The sequence below is a fragment of the Balaenoptera ricei genome, chromosome 7 (genome assembly GCF_028023285.1).
Source record: "Balaenoptera ricei isolate mBalRic1 chromosome 7, mBalRic1.hap2, whole genome shotgun sequence".
Taxonomy (NCBI): Eukaryota; Metazoa; Chordata; class Mammalia; order Artiodactyla; family Balaenopteridae; genus Balaenoptera; species Balaenoptera ricei.
In genome coordinates this window covers 32,112,000-32,133,782 of record NC_082645.1, presented here as the reverse complement: position 1 = coordinate 32,133,782, position 21,783 = coordinate 32,112,000, and the positions used below count along the sequence as shown (strand labels likewise).

Sequence of the window (21,783 nt, the reverse complement as noted above, 5' to 3'; positions counted from 1 at the left end):
AGAAAGGAAGGAGGGAGATGGCACCAGAGGTGGAGCACTGAGAAAAAGACGCCAAGGAAGGAGAGCCTGAGGCTTTGAGAGCCACTTTATCTTTCTTTCATCATTTCTTTTCCTCAGTTAATCTTAAAATCTTATTTTGCGGAGAGGCAATTTTAGAGTCCTGACTATATTGGGAAGCCTCAAAATACCAATTGAAATAAGCATTCCACTCAGTGCTGGAAATTTTTGAGCTATTGTAGCCCAATTTGGTTTTAAGGAAATTAAGTTTGGGGATTTCTGAAATTCCCCGTAACAGCCATTGATATTCTAAATTGCCTTTGGTCAGGTTGGTCCATTTAGTTAGCAGTGCCCATGAGGAAGGACTGTGGCTTTTAAACATAAAATTGACCAGAGTCCCTATAACGGAGGAGGCCTTCAAAATACTTAGATAACTGGAGTCTCATTTCCTAGTGGTTTCTCCTCTAGAGTAAAGAACAATTTTCAAACAGCTTAAACAGCTTACAGCACAACTGGTTCGATTCAGACAGCTTGTAAGACAATCCCAGCCAATTCAAAGGAAACAGCTTAAAGGAGCCAGGCCAAAGGCGTTTTCAGCCAGTTTCCAGAGAATTGTCCTTTCAAAAGAATAAGCCAAAGGCTGAAAAAGCTGGCACTGTTGCAGAGAACCCCTGTTTTCAGAGGAATGGGTCAAAGATTAGCTAGCTTCAGGTGAAGCAGTTCCTGTTCCGAAGGGAATAAGCAAAGCTAACAGTTTCAGTGAAAGAGTCTGATATCAAAATCAGACCCAAGTGCCAAACAAGTACTCATATGCAGAACAAGGCCTTAACCAGAAAGACAAAAGCTTTAAGTAGATTCTGAATAAAGCCTGGAGAGCTTCAGATGGAAAGAGGGTGTGAGTTTGGATCTAAGAGAAAGACTTGCCTTTAAACTCCAGGGTCAGCAGGAAAAGCAGTAAGCAACAATAGACTCAGCTGTGGGTACTGCACCTGTATATTCACTAGCCCCGGAGCCATCGGGAGTCTTCTCTGATCCCCCTATGGGCCACCAAAATGTTGACCTAAAACAAATTGAGAGCCAGATATTTCTCCAGCAAAGACTGGTATATTTGGGATTGGCAAAGAATTGAAATTTGGAGTCTGCACCATGGTGAGCTATGTGCAAGTTCCCTCACAGCAAGGAAAAAGGAATGCTTTTATAGAGAGTAAAAAAGAAGATGGGAGGGCTCTAGTAAACAACGAGTCCATGGATTTTCTTAGGCTGAGTCCTTGCCAGGAAAGAAGAGTCTTTCTTCTTCCTGTTGGGCTCTGCTACAACTGCAGGGTGTAAGAGATCTTCCCTTCTGGTCTCCCAACTCTACTTAACTGAGGTTTCTGTTTACTGATATTTTTACAATTCCTACCAAATCAGCTCATTAAGTAATGAGAAACTCACCTGGACTTGCTTCAATTTTATAATGATGTAGGATAATTGCTTCTATAGATATAGTGTAAATTAATTGTTGGCTATAGCTACCTGAGATGCACAATAAATTTGTTACCTTAAAACTTTGGTCTAGAAAAATGTGTACTAAAATATTTACTTTACAACAGTATTTGGAGATTCTGGTTATTATACCTCATAATATTAGATATTAATACAAATTTAATGTACTGCCGACTACAGTCGTATTTTTCAACTGTTATACTGTAAAAACATCTGTATGTCCAACATTTATTTTTCCTTATTCTTGTTTATGCTTACCTACAAAATTTAGCCTATATTTTTAGTCATCAGGTTTTGAGTGATAATGTTATCTGGGCACTATGTGAATTATTAATTGATAAATTGACTTTGACTGCATAGTGCCTCATAAAATCCTTCCGTGTCTGTTCTGATTCTAAACTTGAAATCTTTTGTCCTGAATAATTTTTTTAATTATCTGAGGGTTTTGTTTTTCAACATTTTGGACATTATTCTTCAAAGATATTGTTAGTCAGAATGTACTTCTTATTTTCTTTTTGGTTGTTTACCTGTTACCAGTGTGAAAGAAATTATCTAAAAAGATGTCATAAGATCAACGAAAGTCTAAACATTTGGAGTAGAATGTGAAATCTCTTTTATGTGCTATAGAGAAAATACCTTCAACAATCGCACTAAGATATTAATTAAAATCACAACAGAATATCCACATACTATCTTACTGCTCTCTTTTTTTTCCTAATGTTCATCACTTTTAGGAATTCTGTGGGAGGCAAGAACTATTGTCTCTAATTATTAAAGTTTCTAAAACAAATTTGAAAATGCTAGAGAGTATAGCAGCTATTAAACAATAAAGTAAAAATATATTCTCTCTAGGATCATTATAATGCCTAAAGAAAGAAAAAAATTGAAAAAAAAATATTATCAAGTAAAATCATAATTCCTCTCTTGTCTTCCTCTCTCTGCCTCTCTCCCTCATTTCAATTTAAGAGATTCGTTCTCCTGCTGGTTGTAATGGGAATGAATTTCAGTGTCACCCTGATGGAAACTGCATTCCTGATCTGTGGCGCTGTGATGGGGAAAAAGACTGTGAAGATGGTAGTGATGAAAAAGGCTGCAGTGGTACCTTACGATTGTGTGATCACAAAACCAAGTTTTCCTGTCGGAGTACAGGTAAGCAGAACACTGGGTTCAACTTCTACCTCAAGCCTGCTTCCTTGATGTAGGTTCCTTTGGGGCCCTCCTCAATCCATATCTCACCTTTATGAAAAGTATCCTTGTGTTTCTAGTAGGTTTGCTCACATTCTGTACATGACAGTAATAGTAGGTAACATTTATTGAGAACTATCTGTGGACTTGGCACAGTTCTAAGAATGTTCTCTGCATGAACTCATTTCATCATGCTAATTCACAATGAGAAAACTGAGGCCGAGAGCGGTTTTTAACTTGCTCAAATTAAAAAGTCAAAAGAATTTTTAACTTGCTGGCTCAGAGAGCCAGCATGGAAGAAATGGGATTTGAAACCAGGCAATCTGGATTCAGAGTCTGGAATTTCACAGTCCAGAAAGAGACATGTGTGCTAAACCTACTTACAGCATTCCCCTTTGCATAGATAAATCCTTACCATAAAATTTAATGAAAATGACTAGGGGAAAAAAGGCATAATTATATGCATTTATTTTCAACCAGTTTCCTAAATTTTATTGTGCTGTCGCTAGACTCCATTAAGCTGAAAGTGATGACTTTCAAATCATTCAAACCTTTGATTTGTTTTGAGAGTCACTGAAGCTTTTTTTTATAAGTTATTCTAATATTATGATGTTTCCATTTTGTTTTTTCTCCATACAGTGGGTGCTACCTAACATGAAAAACTAACTTATTTACTTCCTTCTCTATGCCAGATGATAAGCTGAAGTTTAGAGAATTAACTATTGTGGTATAATTTGTGAAATGATTGGTATCATTATCCAAATACCCCATGGAAAGAATTTTCTGTAGATTTAAGGATACATTCTGGAATCATCTCTGGGAGTTCTTCTTAATGTGAAATTGCTTCCAAATTGCTTAATCAGGAGTTCTTGGTGATTAATTTTGCCCTTTATTAAGTATTTCAACCAAAAGATAGAAAAGAAAAGTTATCACAGTTGTGAGTAAGCAGATACTCTAGGAACCACATGGCCCATGAGCATTTAAAGATATAAAAAGGAATTGTGTTTCTTTTCTTAAACACACCTCCTGGCTATAATTAAGCCTGTAAATAAGAGATAAAGAAATAAATATAAGCTAACATGGGCATAGGTAAATAAATACTCCTGAGGCCTACTCCTAGTGAGGGAGTTGTATTTTCAAATGATTATTTTTCCAACAATATTTTTAACAGGTAACTCTTTTCAAATATTACGTAAAGATTCTTAGTTTGGGAGTTACTGGTTAGAAGAATGTGACTTTGAGTTTAGAAATTATCATAATGGAACATTTCATATTAGTTGAAAATGAGTAGATGAATAACTTGTTAAATGAATGAATTATTAACTAAATAAGCAAGTTTTTATTTAACAGGCTAATTCTGATGCCAAAGAGCCAATTATTTGACTCAGGCTAACATTATTCTAAGTGCATATTTTTTCTCCTGTTGCTTCTGGCATTTGTTTGATTGGACTAATGGTGAAATATATCAGATAACAGTCTTTAACAGGTATACGACTAAGGAACTGGCAAGGCTATAGGAAAACAAAATAAAAATATTAATTTACTTGGAAAATCCTGAGCTAAAACTAACTGAATATGCTATCAAGATTTAGCAAATTTAGAGGTAAAAACCAGGCTGAAATTTCCTTATGAAGAAAGAAATTATAAATGCCTTCATAATAAAGTAATTTCTAAAAGTTGTATGTTAGTAAAAACTGGTTTGAACTGTCTATGACAGAAAACATGGAGAGAAAACATATAAATAATAAATAACAGGGTTAAGTAAAGTTAATAGAAAATTTCAAGTGGTTGTGATTTATCTTGTATGTGTGTATTGATATTTTGCAATGAACTCTTACGAAACAGCTTTTTCTGAATATGACTCACCTTAAAAATAAATCTGAATTATGATGAAGATGACTGATGTAGGGAGGAAAAAAACCTTTTCCTCTGCCCACACAGAGGGGACAAGACAAAGGAAAAGGACTTTGAGTTTATAGGGATGGCAAATTGTGGAAAGGTAAATATATGGGAAAACTAATGGAAGATAAGAGCTAGTTAATAACATTTGTGTAGGTCCATTTTGATACTGACTTTCCATCATCTTCATGGCCTTAGAACTTCCCTGGGAAAGTGTTTTATGGCAGTTCTCATTTCTCAAAAGTTTATGCTTTTAGTCAGATAGGGGAAGCTACAAGAAGACTTCTTTCTGCATCTACTGAATCTCAAATGCTTCAGCTCAAAATAATCCTTATGATAAAGTGTCATATTTTGGAAGTAGTGTATTTTGATCCCACACAGTGGATATCTTTGGAGAATTGGATTCTGAGAGACATTTTTATGCATGTTGATTTGGGATTTGAGTTATCCACTTAATAATGTTAAGATATTTGAATCAAATGATCATCATGTAAACCAAATTTAATATTAAAAAGCAGAACTACAATAAAACTCATGTTGCATTGTAAAAGGGAAATGTGGTATAACATAGTGACTATAATTGATATACTGTATTGTATAAATGAAATTTGCTAAGAGTGGAACTTAAGTGTTCTCACAATAAATGAATGAATGAATGAATGAATATCAGCGGAATGTGAAAGGTAGTAATTTAACCATTGATCTGCTTCTAATTTAATCCATGGCTTAAATATAGTAAACCATAATGTATCAAACTACTTGAGGAGTAATAATTCACAATGTATGAATATTTATGAACATTGCAGATATTAAAGTGAACCACAAATATACGCATTGGATTAAAAATATGTACACATCTATAATCTTTGTGATATTTTTAAGTTTAATTAAATTCTCAGCTTTACAAGCTAAAAGACCTTTAAACCATTCAAGATGTTGAATTCAGAGTTCATATTTATTTTTTTAAAAATTCTGAACGCTAGCTTGAACATTTAAAAGTTTTCAGGGCAATCAATTTATATTTGTTGGTTACAATGGCTTTTATATATAAATTGCTATCTATTAGTATAAAAATATAGACACATTACTGTTTCTTTATTCCAATAAAGGAAAGAATGAGAGCTAAATTAAGTTAAAGTACAATTCAACCATTATCATCTTAGAGTCTCTAATCTCACAGTGTCTATCTTTGACCAAGAACTATACTCTCCCACATCTGTTCTCTCACAAATTGCAGTTAGGGTGACCTTTGAACAGCAGGGGTTTGAACTGCATCCATTTATATGCAAAATTTTAAAAATAAATATTGGAAACTCTTTTTGGAGATTGGCAAGAATTTGCAAAAGCTAACAGAGGAACCACATAGCCTAGAAATATTGAAAAAATTAAGAAAAAGGTACATCATGAATGCATAAAATATATGTAGATACTTGTCTATTTTATCCATTGCTACCATAAAATCTACACAAATCTATTATAAAATGTTTAAATTTATCAAAACTTACAAACATTAACATACCAGACATGGTGCCATTTGCAGTCAACAGAAGTCTAAACAAATGTAAAGATACAGTATTAAATAACTGCAAAAAATTAACTGTAGTACATATTGTAATAATTTCATAGCTACCTCCTGCTGCTATTTCGGTGAGCTCAAGTGTTGCTAGTATCTGCTTAAAACATCATGTGACACTAATCATCTCCAGGTGAGCACTTTATCTCTCCAGTAAACTGCATATCGAAAAAAAAAGTGATCTCCTTTGGTTCTTGCGTATTTTTCATCGTGTTTAGCACAATGCCATAAACCTTGAATAACACCATGGGACCCATATGAAGTGCCACTGTTGATGCTGGAAGTGCTCCCAAGAAGCAGAGAAAAGTCATGACATTACAAGAAAAAGTTGAATTGATTCATATGTACTGTAGATTGAGGTCTGGAGTGGCGGTTGCCCATCATTTCAAGATAATGAATCCAGCATAAGGACCATTGTAAAAGAAGAAAAGGAAATTTGTGAAGCCACTGCTGCAGCTATGCCAGCAGGTGTGAAAACCTTGCACTTTTTCTGAAATACCTTTTTATCTTGTATTGAAAATGCAGCTTTTATGTGACTGCACCATTGCTATAAGAAAGGTATACCTAAAGACTCTAATATGATTCGAGAAAAAGTGAAGTCATTATATGGCAACTTAAAGCAAAAGGAAAGTGAAGGATCTAAAGGTGGAGAATTTAATGCCAGCAAAGGATGGTTTGATAATTTTAGTAAGAGGCTTGGCTTTAAAAAACGTCAGTGTAACAGGAGAAGCAGCTTCTGCCAACCAAGAGGCAACAGATGAGTTACAGATGCCATTAAGAAAATCATTGAGAAGAAAGGATATCTGCCTGAACGGGTTTTTAATTCAGACAAAAGTGCCCTACTCTGGAAAAAAAAAATCCACAAAGGACATTTATTAGTAAGGAAGAGAAGTGAGCGCCAGGATTTAAATCAGAAAGGGATAGGCTAACTGTACTGGTCTGTTCAAATGCAGCAGGGCCTATGATCAGGACTGCCCTTATCTATAAAGCTGCAAACCCCTGAACCTTGAGGGGAAAAATAAATACCAGCCTGTCGATCTTCTGGTTGTACAAAAAGAAGGCCTGAACAATGAGAACCACTTTCCTGGACTGGTTTCATTAATGCTTTGTCCCTGAAGTCAGGAAGTACCTTGCCAGTAAGGGACTGCCTTTTAAAGTTCTTTTGATGTTGGACAATGTCCCCTGGCCACCCAGAACCCCATGAATTCAACACTGAATGTGTCAAACTGGTTTATTTACCCCCGAGCAATAGGTCTCTAATTCAGCACCTAGATCAGCGAGTCATAGGACCTTTAAGGCTCATTACACACAGTACTCTGTGGAAAGTATTGTCAACGCTATAGAAGAGGACCCCAACAGAGAGAACATCATGAAAGTCTGGAAGGATTACACCATTGAAGATGCCATCATTATTACAGAAAAGGCTGTGAAAGCCATCAAACCCGAAACAATAAATTGCTGCTGGAGAAACTGTGTCCAGATGTTGTGCATGACTTCACAGGATTTGCGGGAGAACCAATCAAGGAAATTATGAAAGAAATTGTAGATATGGCAGAACAGGTTGGGTGTGGGGAGTGAAGGGTTTTAAGATATGGATCTTGAAGAAATTCAAGAACTAATAGACACCATACCAGAGGAATTAACAAAATACAACTTGATGGAGATGAATGCTTCTGAACTAGTGCCAGACGATAAGGAAGAAGACTGAGAAGAAGCAGTGCCAGGAAAAAATTAACATTAGCCAGTTCGGCAGAAGGGTTACAATTATTCAAGATGCTTTTGACCTCTTTTATGGCATGAACCCTTCTATGATACAGGCAATAAAACAAAAGCAAATGATAGAAGAAGAATTAGTATTAGTACCATATAGAAACATTTTTAGAGAATTGAAAGAGCGTAAAAGTCAGAGAGAAATTGCAGTGTATTTCCGCAAAGTTACAGAGAGTGTGCCTGCCTCTCTTGCCTCCCCGTTCCACCTCCTCCACCTCTGCCACCCCTGAGACAGCAAGACCGTCTTCTCCTTTTCCTCCTTCTCCTCAACCTACTCAACATGAAGATGACAAGAATGAAGGCTCTTATGATGGTCTGTTTCCACTTAATAAATAGTAAATAATCGTCATGTCCTACTATTAATAAACTTATCTGCTGTATATGTGTGTGAGTGTCTTTGTGTAAAAATCTAATAACTGTACAGCAAGAACCGTATGAGAAGTTTTTGTGTCATCATCATTATTATCACCTAAGTATTCATGATGTAGAACATCATGTGCAAGACTTGTATTGAAGTGGATAGCCTATCCTAACAGAGACATAAAGTCAGTGATATGTAATATAAAGTTAATAATGTGTTAGTTTTCCTAATGTTTTATAACTTTGCTTTCAAAGAATCATATTAGTGTACAGTATGCCTCTTTCTCTCATAATTGGAGAAAGCCTATTATCACAGGTGTTTTTTTTAAATGTAATGATGTTTGTAATGCTGTAATCTGAATATGACTGTAATACTATATGCCATAAAAAATTTATAACAATTCATCCGTTAGTGTATACCTGGGCTACCAGGAAGTAGTCATATTACTGCTTCTTCATTATCAATGCATGAATTATTATACCTATAAATAAATATGAATCTTATTCACATTATTTTTTTCATTTTTGATGTCTAGTGTTAGTAATACATATAAAATCTACAGTATTTTGTATCATATAAGACAATATTGATGTAGGCACTGACAGACAGATGATTCATCTTGTGAATAGACAACATAATCTTATGGTATTGATAAGGTACAGTACTGTAAATGTATTTTCTCTTCCTTATGACCTCCCTTAATAACATTTTCCTTTATCTAGCCTACTTTATTGTAAGAATACAGTATATAATACACATATCATACAAAATATATGTTAAGGTTTCCAGTCAACAGTAGGTGATTAGTAGTTAACTTCGGGGGGAGTCAAAAGTTAAACTTAGATTTTCAACTGTGCCCCTAACCCCCATGTTTTTTGAGGATCAACTGTATATTATAGTCAGGGAATCAGGGGAGGAAAGTCTTTCTCTCATGGAAAAGAAACTCAGAAATGCCATTCTTCAGAATGGAAAAATAAATGAAACCTTTGACATTATACATTGATGACAAGACTATAAGGAAAATAGGGCCCCCAGCTGTTAGTAGAAATGTAAATTTGATCCAGCCTTCCCACTTCTAGAAATTCATGTAAAGAACAGCAGGAGTATATACAGATGTAGAAGATCTGAAGAATTAATGTTTAGATCAAATTAATAAAAATATAACTCTATTTTTAGAAGGCCAAAAATAAACCTTCTTTTACAAGGTTCAGTAAATATTTTTTAAATGAGCATTTATCGTCACAAACAACATCAATAAATTCCAAGAAATAGAAATAATGCAGGCAGAATTCTCTGATTATCATATAACAAACCCATAATTATGAAGAGTAAACCACTCTTCCGCTTAGAAATTAAATAATAAAATAAAACATCAAACTAAACTTGTAGAACTTTTACAAAATAAGGATATATACTTATCAGAATATATCGAATATAAATAAAGCATTGCTCATGGGAAAAATCATAACTTTCTAAATTTATATGCAGAGTGTCCCAAAACTCTCAATGTATTTTTAATCTTTAACAATTTCGGAAGTATAAATACTGTAAATTTACAAAAGACATCATTTGAAATTGTAGTTATTGTTAACATATATTAGTTTTATGAATCCTGGATAATACATTTTTAAGTTTGGTTGTAGTAGTTTCCCTCTTTACTTAGAGGGTCTGAACCAAAAATATATTTAAAATGTTGTATTCAAAATTTATAGAATTATATGTAACTAAAACTCAATTTACAAAATTATAAGTAATTTACATAAACTTTTAAATGATTTTTATGTTTTTAGCATTTATATTTCTAAAATTATTAAAGGTTAAAACTATTCTGAGACTTTTGAGACACCTGTATTTACACTAAGTAATTAAAAAAATAGTTTTTTGACAATGTGTACCAGACACAGTGTTCACCAACTCCGTATGCTTTACTGTATTTCTCAACTCTCTTGCATTTAGATTGGGGTCAAATGACTAGTTCTAGCTAAGCACTGTGAGCCAAAGGGACTATATCATTTCCATGCAAGGCAGTTAAGCTATAGTGAGCATCTCCTTACTGTATGGGTCTAGAGGGCACACATACAAGATGGATGAAGGCGACCTTACCTTCCCTGATTTTATGTGAACAAGCAATTAACCTTTACTGAGTTAGGCCCCTGGATTTTAGGGTTTGTTACTGCAGCGTAGCTTATCCTGACTAATGCAACATCAAACTCAAGAAGTTAGAAAATAACAAAAGAAACCAAAGGGAAACAAAATCAAATTAATGTTTGAATTTAGAAAAAAGAAAGAAAATAGCATAATGTGAAAATTCAAGAATTAGGTTGTTGAAAGAATAACTAAAGTCACTAATACATTAACTGACCTAATAAAGAAGAACACATTGAAAATGCAGTGCACAAAATGAGAATGGGAAAATAATCACAGATGCTGAAGAAATTGTAAAAGTTAAAGAAATTATCTATGAAGTATCATAGAAGTGAATATAAAAATCTGTATTAATAAAATCATATAGTTTTTAAAAAATATAAATCTCCAAAATTAACTCTAGAAAGGAAAAAAATAGGCAATATATTTTATAAAAATTTTAAAAATAATCAATATATAACCCCTGTCACTATTCCACCAAAAGCTTCAAGTCCAGATGAAAATTTCTACCAGATATTTAAGGAACATTGCTACAATGCTGTTTCATCTCCTCCAGAGAATTTGAAAGGAATAGAAGCTTTTAAGCAACATAATGTTGATTTTCCAACCACAAAAGTTGGTACCTCCCATACACACAAAAATTACAAACTCTCTGATGACCATGACTACCATTATTCGAGATAAAATATGAGCAAACCCAGCAATATATTAAGAGAATAATTCATCATGAAAAAACATCCTCCTCTGGTATACTTGTTACTATTAATGACCCTGTATTCCTACATTGATAGATCATTATCACCCAGAGTCTATAGTTTACATTGGGGTTCACTCTCGATGTTGTACAAATTATGGATTTTGACAAATGTGTAATGATATGTGCTACCATAGTATCATAGTTTCACTGCCCTAAAAATCCTCTGTGCTCTGCCTGTCATCCCGCCTTCCCCCCAAACCCTGGCAACATCTGATCTTTTTACTGTCTCCATACTTTTTGCCTTTTCCACAGTGTCATATAGCTGGAATCATATAGTATGTGTAGCCTTTTCAGATTGGCTTCTTTGACTTAGTAACATTCATTTAGGTTCCTCCATGTCTTTTCACGGCTTGTTAGCTCATTTCTTTTTGACATTGAATGGTATTCCATTGTCTAGTTGTACCACAGTTTATTTATTCATTCAACCTACTGAAAGGCAACTTGGTTGCTTCCAAGTTTTGGCAATTATGAATGAAGTGGCTATAAACATCTGTGTATAGGTTTTTGTGTGGACATAAGTTTTTATCTCATTTGGGTAAATACCAAGGAGTGTGATTGCTGGATCATATGGTAAGAGTATGTTTGGTTTCATAAGAAACTGCCAGACTGTCTTCCAAAGTGGCTGTAGAATTTTGCATTCCCACCAGAAATAAATGAGGAATTTTTATTGCTCGATAGCTTCGCCAGTATTTGAATGTATCAGTGTTTTGGATTTTTGTCATTCAAATAGGTTTATAGTAGTATTGTTTTAATTTGCATTTCCCTAGTGACATATGATGTGGAGCATCTTTTCATATGCTATTTGCCACTAAGTTGTTTTTAAGAGCTAAATGTCGCAAACAACCTAAATAGGCCAAAATAGGGCACTAGGTAGAAACATTATGGTACATCCGTATGGTAGAATACCTTGCAACAATTTAGTAAATGGAAATCATTATAATACCCTGACATGGACGTTTCCCTATGATTAAATTTTGAGTGAAAAGTCAATGAACATATTAGTGGGCATAGTATGTAATATTGTTTAAATAAAAAGAAAATAAACACAAGTATATTCTTTTCTATAATAACAATATTTCTAGAAGGTTTCACAAGAAACTGTTGTCAATATTTGTCTTTGAATGGGGGAAAGGATGGCTAGGGAAAAAGAGTGAGAGGTCATACTTGTACAGTCTCCCCTCATGACTGACTGTCTTTCCAAGTGATAGCTTGGTGTTGACCCATAACCTTTCACTCTAGATTCCAATAGAAAAAGTAACATACACTTTCAAGTAAGGTCCCAGGGTTGAATTAAGAGTTAAGGATGAAGTAGTCTTTAGCAGAAGAATGTAACAAAACTAACTGGCACACAAGGGGATTTAACTCTGACAGTGGCTTCATAAACACCATCCTCTGTTCTGATCCTCTCATGTAATGAAAATCCATTGTGGGCTTGTGTGAATGGCAAAGTGTTATTCTTTTCTATGTTTAGGTTTTTGTTTTTGTTTTTGTTTCTTTTCCCTTACCCCGCTGTTGTATCAGTAAATAAAAAGTGAAATGGTGAGTTTAATCTATGGTAAAAATCAATCTGGATAATTAGAACCAAACTTATCCTACAGTGGAATAGTGATTTTGTTAGAATTATGCGGTGGATTGTATATGAAGAATTTCTAAATAGAGCACCTTTTTTTCCCTTCCTGTAGCCGACCCTATGGTATACTTTATTTATTTCTGATGAAGTAACATGGTGAGCTCTCCATTGTCTATGTGCTCTAAATCTAATAGATTTTTTGTGCATATAGTTTCTTATAAGCCTTGTATGTTACTCTTTTTATTCCTCCCACTGACAGTTTTAAACACTTTGCTGTATACTTACTCTTTTCCTCCTTTAATCCTGTATCTAAAATAGGAAATACCCTCCATTTTGCCAAGAAGGTGTCTTCTTTAGCTATTGATTCTGTGACCTCCTATATCCCGTGGGACCTTAGTCACTTTTCTTGTTCATGTCTTCAATTTCTTTCGCTACACTAATTTTTCTTTCTCTTTATAAATATACCTAGCACAATAACCTCAAAAACATTTGATTTTATCAGTTTTCCTGTCTTCCTCCTTCCCTTCGTTGAATCATCTTGTGTAGTGTACCTCGATGTCTTTTTTCTCATTCATTCTTTTACCTTTTGCTGTCTAACATCCTCTCCCTGCCTTTGATGGAAATTGCTGTTTCAGTTGTCACCAGGAATGATTTTTCAGCCCATCCTCTTCTCAATCTTGAGTCCTCCTCTGCCATTCAGTAACTACATGAGTTTGCATAGATTACCAAACCTCTCTAAGGTGCAGTTTTCTGATCTGTAAAATAGAGATATTATTAATGATAACCAATAGACTGTACAAAAAGTGCCTAGAACATAGTATGAACTTAATCAACAATACCTTTGACTGTTCATACTGTATAGTGACTTCTTTCTCTGCAATACTTGACCTTTCTCTCCAATACATATCCTTTCCTTGAAACTTTTCCTTATGAAATCTCATATTGAATTGTCCTCTTTCCACTCACCATTTAGATTTCTATTTTTATTTCACCATCCCTTGCTCCTTTTCCCTTTGCCTACCCCTTATATTTAATTTAAAGACATCTGTTGAATACATAATCCATCTCAGACATTGCACAGATTTTTCTCTTAATTTCTCTGTTTTACTCCTCTCATCTTTCTGCAAGGTGTCCATAGCAAATTCGTCTGTTCCCAAAGTTTCAACCGTCACCTCCAGGTAAATGCCTCCCAAATTTCAGTCACTGATATTGAACCCCACGCTTCAAACCCATTTTTTCCATTGCTATGCTCAACATCCCACTTTCTCTCCAAAGTCAGAAATTCTTCCTCTCTCCTCTATTTCTGTTACAAACATCTTCATTCTCCTAAACATTTAAATTTAAAGCAGAAACTACCTTTTGACACTTCCAGCAGGTAATAATTTTCCAGGTCTTACTGATGCTACCTCTACAGTTTCTCTTAACAGCACCCATTCTGTTCTTTCCATTCACACATCAGAGCTTAAGGTTGAGCCTGTATTATATCTCACTCAGACCTTTGTGCGGTCTACTATTTTTATCCCTGACAATTATTATCTTCAATCCATTCTACACGTGTTTTTAGGTTCCCCTTACTTCATAAGCTGGGACCTGATCACAGACTTTCTCAAAATCTTTCAGTAGTTCTCCATTGTAAGATTAGGAGACACTCTTGAATTAGCAATCAACATTTCATGAACTGTAGCCCCAAACTGCTTTATAGCTGCCTCTGGAGCAAGTCCCACCCTTTCTCTGTCTGTGCATTTATATAGGAGTTGAATCTTATATGTGGGTTAGATTCAACAAATAAAGTTAAAACTGCCTATGTTCAAAATTACCATTGAAAATCATCCCCAAAACTCAGTATACATGGTTCTGTATATACAGTTTTGATGAAAATTTGTACATAAAGCTGTATCATTAAGAAAATATTTAGCATAAAACAAAGAATAAATATACAAAATATAATTTTATAGTGGATTCACTCAGAAATGGAAGAGAGACCAAATTAAGGGAGAGTTGATTTACTTTCACCATCTATGCCCTGACACATTCCCACTAAGTAGCAGCAGTAAAGCACCATACTGTTAAATTGTTCTCTCTCTCTTTCCTTTTATTTGCTTTTGCAGAGGGTATGTATTTGAATGTTAAGACTATACACATAAGACAGCTGTTTGGATGAACTGCCTTTTTTCTTGTGTCCATATCTACTGTTCACTGCCACTCTTCAAAACCCCTTTCCAAATAACATCTTAGCAAAGCTTTCTCTTCCTCAGCCTTTCAATCATACATCTTTTCTAGCTCCTTGAAATTCCGTAGCACTCTGTAATTTTTATAAGGCTTTTATCTCATCCTTTTTTTATAGAACGTTTGTCACTACTCAACTTATTCCTCCACAAGGTCAAGAATTTGTCTCTCCCATTTTCCTACAGTGTTCAGTAGCTAGACAGGTACAAAATACTCAATAAATATTTGCTGAATCGAATCAAAGCCAAATATTGTTAGAGAAATAAATATGTATGTGGGATTAAAGTTAGTAGTATAAAAATTAAAAGACAGATTGTATTTCAAAAACCAATATTCAAAAAAATCATATTATTAAGTAAATCCTTTTGGATTTTTTCAAAGATTCACTTTTCTTCATACCCATATTCTTGATATTAACTGCCAGTCATATCCCAGGACAGAAATTGTCCTCTTGTAGCGTGTTGTCTTTCATAAAGACAAAAGAAAGTCAAGCAGTTCACAAATTAATAAATCTATTTTTTAAAAATAGCCAAAACAGTTTAACAGAGAGAAAAGGAACTTTGGAAGCGATCATATAAGTTTATTTGAAGAAAGCAGCACATTTTCTAGGAATTCATGGGGCCTCTTAGTTTTCCGATAGCTGTTGACTTTGTACTGACTTTTAACCTAAACTGTATATTTCAAGGTTACACAAATCAAAACAGTCCTTACAAAGTCCTGAGTGTGTGTATGAGAGACAGAGAGAGTGTGTGTGTATGTGTGTGTGTGTGTGATTGTAGTAGCTGCCATGATACCAACATGCTGATTTTTGCTATTTCTGTTTTTCGTTGCTGCTGTTGTTATTTGGCCATTCTTATTCTCTTTGCTCAAAGGACAAAACTACAGTTCCCACAAGAGTGTGTCTTGCACACATAGTAAGAATCAAGTTGAAAACATCTTTATAAATAAATCAGAAAATATTATGTAGAACTCAACTTGGTAGGAAACACCAAATATTATTTTTTTAACGTGTGATATCTCTTTAAAGAAGAATTAGTAAAGACAATTTGAACTTGGGTTACTTGGTTATTTGAACTTATTTGTGCACAATTTTTTTTAAAGTTATTTTTAAAGATTTTGTGTTTTTAGATATTGGATGTGTATAATTTCTGTAATACATTTTAGTATTATTAATCTTTGTTTTAAAAATACTAATTTGACCTGAGTTTCAACTTTCTTATATATATAAAGGAAGGAGCTTAAACAAGGGAAGTTGTAATACTTGACTTTTTACTATGTTATGTCCAGTGATTTCACTATGTATGTAAGTATATGTCTTGATACAAATCAAGTAAAAATCAACACTCTTTAAGCATATTTACTAAGATCATTTGCTTTTGGGTTTTATTCAATTGATGGTCATGAAATAGAAATTTAACTAAACTTATCATACCTGGTGTACTCTCTTATCTACAGTTTTATAAAAATTAAAACCAAACAAGAAAGGGAAAAGCAATTAAGTTTCAAACATCCCCTGCAAAATCAGTGGGAGGAGAGAGCTATTGAGATTTGTACATTTTATCTAAGCTATGTATTCATATTTATTCATATCTCTGGTAACATAATGTATGTTAAAGTTATTAGTCATTTGCATAAGATTTTTCTTTACCTTTCCCAGGCAGCATTTAGAACAGGGATGACAAAGAGGTTTAACTGCTATTCTGACTCTAAAAGATTGATAGTGATTTATGGATGGGTTTGTTGAAACAATTTTAAGGTCATTCTGGAGCCAGTGGTTAAGAATGTCATTATGGAGTGTGTATGAGGAAAAAAATGTAAGCTGCATCTTGATTTGCAAACTAAAAATGGAAATTACTATATTATCCTTGAATTCTGCCTTCATTCTATTATACTTGCAGATGATCCCATACAATTTAATACTTAAATACAGGATGTCATATTTTAGACTACAAATATGTATTATGCATTGATCTTGTCTTGCTAACTAGATTATAAACTCCTTGGTGACAGGGAACGGGTCTTAGGACTTTCTTATACTATCTAAACTCTCTAGGAAAGTATAAGACACAGAGTAACCTCTGTATTTGTAGAAACTATCTGACTTTGTGGCATATGTGTATATGTTTCATCTTTATGATTTTAAAATGAGCTAGTATGTTTTTTGAAAAGTTACGTGGAAAATATAGTGGAAGGAAAATAAAATAACACAAAAGGATTCAATGAAAAATCCATCTGTCTCCTACTCCAGCACCTCGTCTTCCTCACCAGAAGCAATCACTTTTCACTATTTCCTGTGTAACCCTCCAGAAAGAATTCATGTAGAGACAAGCCTATGCATGTGCTTATATTGACATATGTATGGAAATATAGTCACAGATATTGGTAAACAGATAATTCTCTTCTAATATAGAAGAAAGCCTACAGCATACTCAGGTGTAGGCCTTTTTTTATTAACATGATTTGGAGATTGTTTTATTTTAATTTATGCAGAATTATCTCATTGTTTTTCACTCAAGTGTATAATTTCAATGTATGGATGCATTGTAATTGATGTTACCAGTCTTGCAATGCTGATTTAAGTTGTTACCAGACTTTTGCTAATATATACAAAGCAGCAACACATATCCTTGCATGTGCATCTTTGTGCATCGGGCAAATATACCAATGAAAAAAAATCTAAAATTAGAATTACTGTGGTAAGGAGTTGATACATTTTTAATTTACTAGATTTCATAATATTGGCCTACAGAGAGATTATCCCAATTTGTAGCCCCTTCAACACTGGGGTTGTTTTTTTATACCCTTGTCAAATCTATCTTGTGTTATACAACTTTTTAATCTTAATCAATCTGAGAGAAAAAATGCTATCATATCGCTGTTTTTGTTTACTTTTTTAACTGAAAAAATTTTTGAACATCTTACGTTTGTAAGCCATTATTGATTCATTGTGAATCTTGCACTTATATTGGTTTATTGATCTTTATAATATTGATTTATGAGGCTTTTCTATTTTAAAGAAATACACCCTTTTTGTCAAATATAATGATTTTTTTTTCTGTTTTATTGACTTTATGTTGACTCTGTAGATGGACTTTATTGCTCAGTATGGACAGTATTTAAGTTTATCAATTTGTCCTTTATATTTTCTATCTTGGTAATGTTTTTGTTTTAATAGCTATTTTATTCTAGAATGTTTGTGTATTATCATTGTTATTATTTTAAAACACTTCTTTGATCTGTCTATAATTTTTTTTGGTGTAAGTATCAAGTAAAGATTCAGCATTTTTTTTTCTCCAGGTGGCTCATCAACAATCCTAACATTATTAATTTTGTAATTATTTATTCTCTACTATTTTGAATTGCCAGTTTTTGTATGTTAAAACCACGTACATGAGTGACTGTACTTCTCATGTCTCTATGCTGTTTAATTATTGATGCTTATTGATATCCTGTTATGAAAATAATTTAACCAATGTTACTTTAAAACACTTCTAAATATCTGGCATATATAGTTCCTACTCATCAGTGTTCCTCTATTTTTTTTAGAAGACTCCTCATGATATTTGCGGTTTTATTTTCTTAAGTTTAGGATAAGTTCATGGGATTACAATAATATTGTTACTATTTTATTGGGATGGTATTAACTAGGGGAAAAATAATACCTTTAAATTAATATATCTTCCTCTCTAAAACCAAACTATATCTTTATTCCAGGCTTCTTTTGAGTTTCTTTATAAACTTTTAAATTTTCATTTAAATTATATACAGTTTTTGTGTAGTTTAACTCAAAATACTTTGTTTTATGGTAGATTTTTTGGTTGACCTTTTCTTCCACTATATTATCTTTGTATATATGAAATCTATTGATTTTTGTATAATTTTTGAAACTAGCTACATATTTTTTAAATTCTTAGTTTCTTATAGTTCTTATTTAGTTTTTATTGATTTATAATTATGTGATTATATTAACTGCAAGTAATGATATTCTTTTCTAGTTTTATACCTCATTTCTTTCTATTGTCTAATTACATTACATAATATTTCCAGGCAATATAAAATAATAACATTATTAGTTTTATTTATGATGTTAAAGCAAAATTTTATAATGTTCCTCCATTTATATTCAAATTCATTAATGAAGTGTTCATTTTATGTGAATAAAATAATTCATTTTATTTTAAAAGTATTTTGATCAATAAATAATGTTGAATATTATCAAATTTATTTACATTAACTGTGGAACTGATCATTTGTGTTTTTCTCTTATTTGATATATAGTAGTATAGAGAATTATTAATATATTTCTATAAATAAAACATCTTTTCACAAATATTTTAAATATTTTAAAATTCAGTAGCCTTAAGTTTGAAGAAGACATTTAAATACATAATGACTCTTGGACATATACAATCTAACATTTTTCCATTTCCCTTTTATTTGCCCCACTCATTTTATGAGATGTTGGTGTAGTCAACCGATAACCAGTATTTATCTTTAGGAACATTTTTTATTCACATTACACATTAACATTGTATAATTCAGAAAAGATGATTAACTAGAAGAAAAATACAAATATTCTGGAAAGGAAGAATAATTTGCAACGAAAAAAAACAGTTTACATAGTCAATACCCATTGTTTTCTAGGAATTTCACATTGTTACTTTTGAAACATTCTGGCTAAACAATAATCACTTCATTTTTTTCTTTCAAAGTCAATAAAGAACATATTTCTCTAAATTTTGTCTGTATATCTCTTAGCTACTAAAATGTTTAGTAACATTTTACATTCTTCTATGAAAGGGCATGTACATAAGTCTGAATGTGAGGAGTTGAGTTGCTAAGGTTATAAATGTAAATAGAAGGACATCTTCACCTTCAAAAATAAAGCATTTGCTTAATTTTAGGGCTCCAAAATACAGTGATAGCACTTATCTAAATTTAGGGCTCTGAAAAGGACTTATACTACTATAAATATATCTTTAAAATTTGCTTTTAAAAGTAAACTTTCAATGAGTTACAGATTTTTTTTTTTAAATAGGGTAAGGCAATAACTTGAAACTAAAGAAAATATCAAGGCTTTAACACTAAGAACACTATTACAATGAGGACAAGAACTACTCAAATGCTGTCATGAAAATGTCAAACTATCAGCAAATAGATTTCTTGCTAATGGCAATTTGTTCTGCCTCTGACTGAAGACAATGACTACTCATTATTCCAGTGGCTTAATTGCAAAAATTAAATGCATGTTGTTGCTATTTTCTTAAGGGAGATGCATCAACAAAGCCTGGGTATGCGATGGAGATATCGATTGCGAAGATCAATCAGACGAAGATGACTGTGACAGTTTCTTGTGTGGGCCACCCAAGTACCCTTGTGCTAATGACACTTCAGTCTGCCTGCAGCCAGAGAAACTCTGCAATGGGAGAAGGGATTGTCCTGATGGGTCTGATGAAGGCGACCTCTGTGGTATTGCACGTTTCACTTCATTGCTTCTTTCTGGAGACTAGAATCTTTTAGTCCACTGGCTGATAGTTATTATAGTAGCATTTGTTCCTTCCAGTCATTTCTTTAAATGTAACTTTTAGGGTTGAATCCTGTTTACATTTTACAAGCACTGTATATTTATTTAAAAAATTAAACATGATCAGAAATCTCTAAAAATGAAGCAGAAAAGGCTACCTGATCCAACTAACTTAACAATTGTACAGCTGCGTTCATCATTTAGATCTCTGAATAGTCAATGATGTTCCCACAATTGAATTGATTATCTTCTGTCAGTGAGTTGCTCAGAACAGAAGACTCCTGTTATTATTAAACTATGGGATGAAATTTACTACCATCCAATGTATTTTGTCAGGACTTCAGATCGTTACAACAGAAACCTTTTTTAAAAAGAGGAAAGGAAGAAACTGGATAATGAAATCAATAGAATATTACTTGATTTTATATAATTTTCTCAGAAGTTTTTAGTTTTCATACAGTAGCTTTCTTTAGTATGCTTTATCTAGTTAAAATGATCATTTCAATGTGATAGCTTTTGAGCTTTGAAATCACTTTTCACTAGCCATCTTATGCCACCAGCACATATAAAGCAATTACATTTCCTTCTCTGTGGGGAGATCAGAGATTTGGCAAGGAGATTTTAAAAATATGTTTTCTAGATAATACTGAAGGTGACATCAATAGAGTAATGCTGAAGATTTACAGCACGATAAGAACAATAATGAGATGACTTGAGGCTGTGAGAAAATGACTTTAGGAAATGATGAACCTGTCTGATTGGAAATAGGAAAGACAACTACATTTAAGCCTAAAGTTATCATATATTGATCTGAATTGAGCATTAATAGCGTACTGAGTGATATAAAAAAGACTGTTATTCTTTTTTAAATTTATGTAATAAAACATCCTTTCTTCCAAATAGTCTGTGATTCTATAAAATAACCTTGAAACAGTAACTGCAACAGTCTTCATTCAGTGATGCTATCATTTAAACAAACAGAAACCCTAAAATTAAATCAAAAAAATTACAAATAAAGGATGACAGGCTTAGTTTATCTGTATTCACTTCTTTTTCTCCCAGCTTGTTTTCCCTGGTAGAGTAGTTCAGTGGATGGAAAGATCTCTTACATTACCATGTATGAGAATTGCTCATGAAGTTTGTAAGAGCAATTCTAAAAGAAGGAAACTATCAACAGTCTTAAAATTGAAAGTGTATAATTATAGAAAACAGTGAGATTTTGACAAGTTTGAATTCTATTCTTCAATTACTTCAATTAAGTCACCTAGGCAGGTGGCTTAATTTCTGGAAT

The 21,783-nt window shown here is 33.0% G+C and overlaps 1 protein-coding gene across 1 annotated transcript in view; it reads left to right on the top strand.

The window, feature by feature from the left end:
• Nucleotides 1-21,783, top strand: part of LRP1B (LDL receptor related protein 1B) — a 1,532,882-nt gene that overhangs the window by 825,161 nt on the left and 685,938 nt on the right. Inside the window, exons 20-21 of the mRNA XM_059927092.1 lie at nucleotides 2,449-2,631; nucleotides 20,237-20,437. Of these exons, the coding sequence (XP_059783075.1) occupies nucleotides 2,449-2,631; nucleotides 20,237-20,437 (384 nt within the window). The remainder of the gene's footprint in view (nucleotides 1-2,448; nucleotides 2,632-20,236; nucleotides 20,438-21,783) is intronic.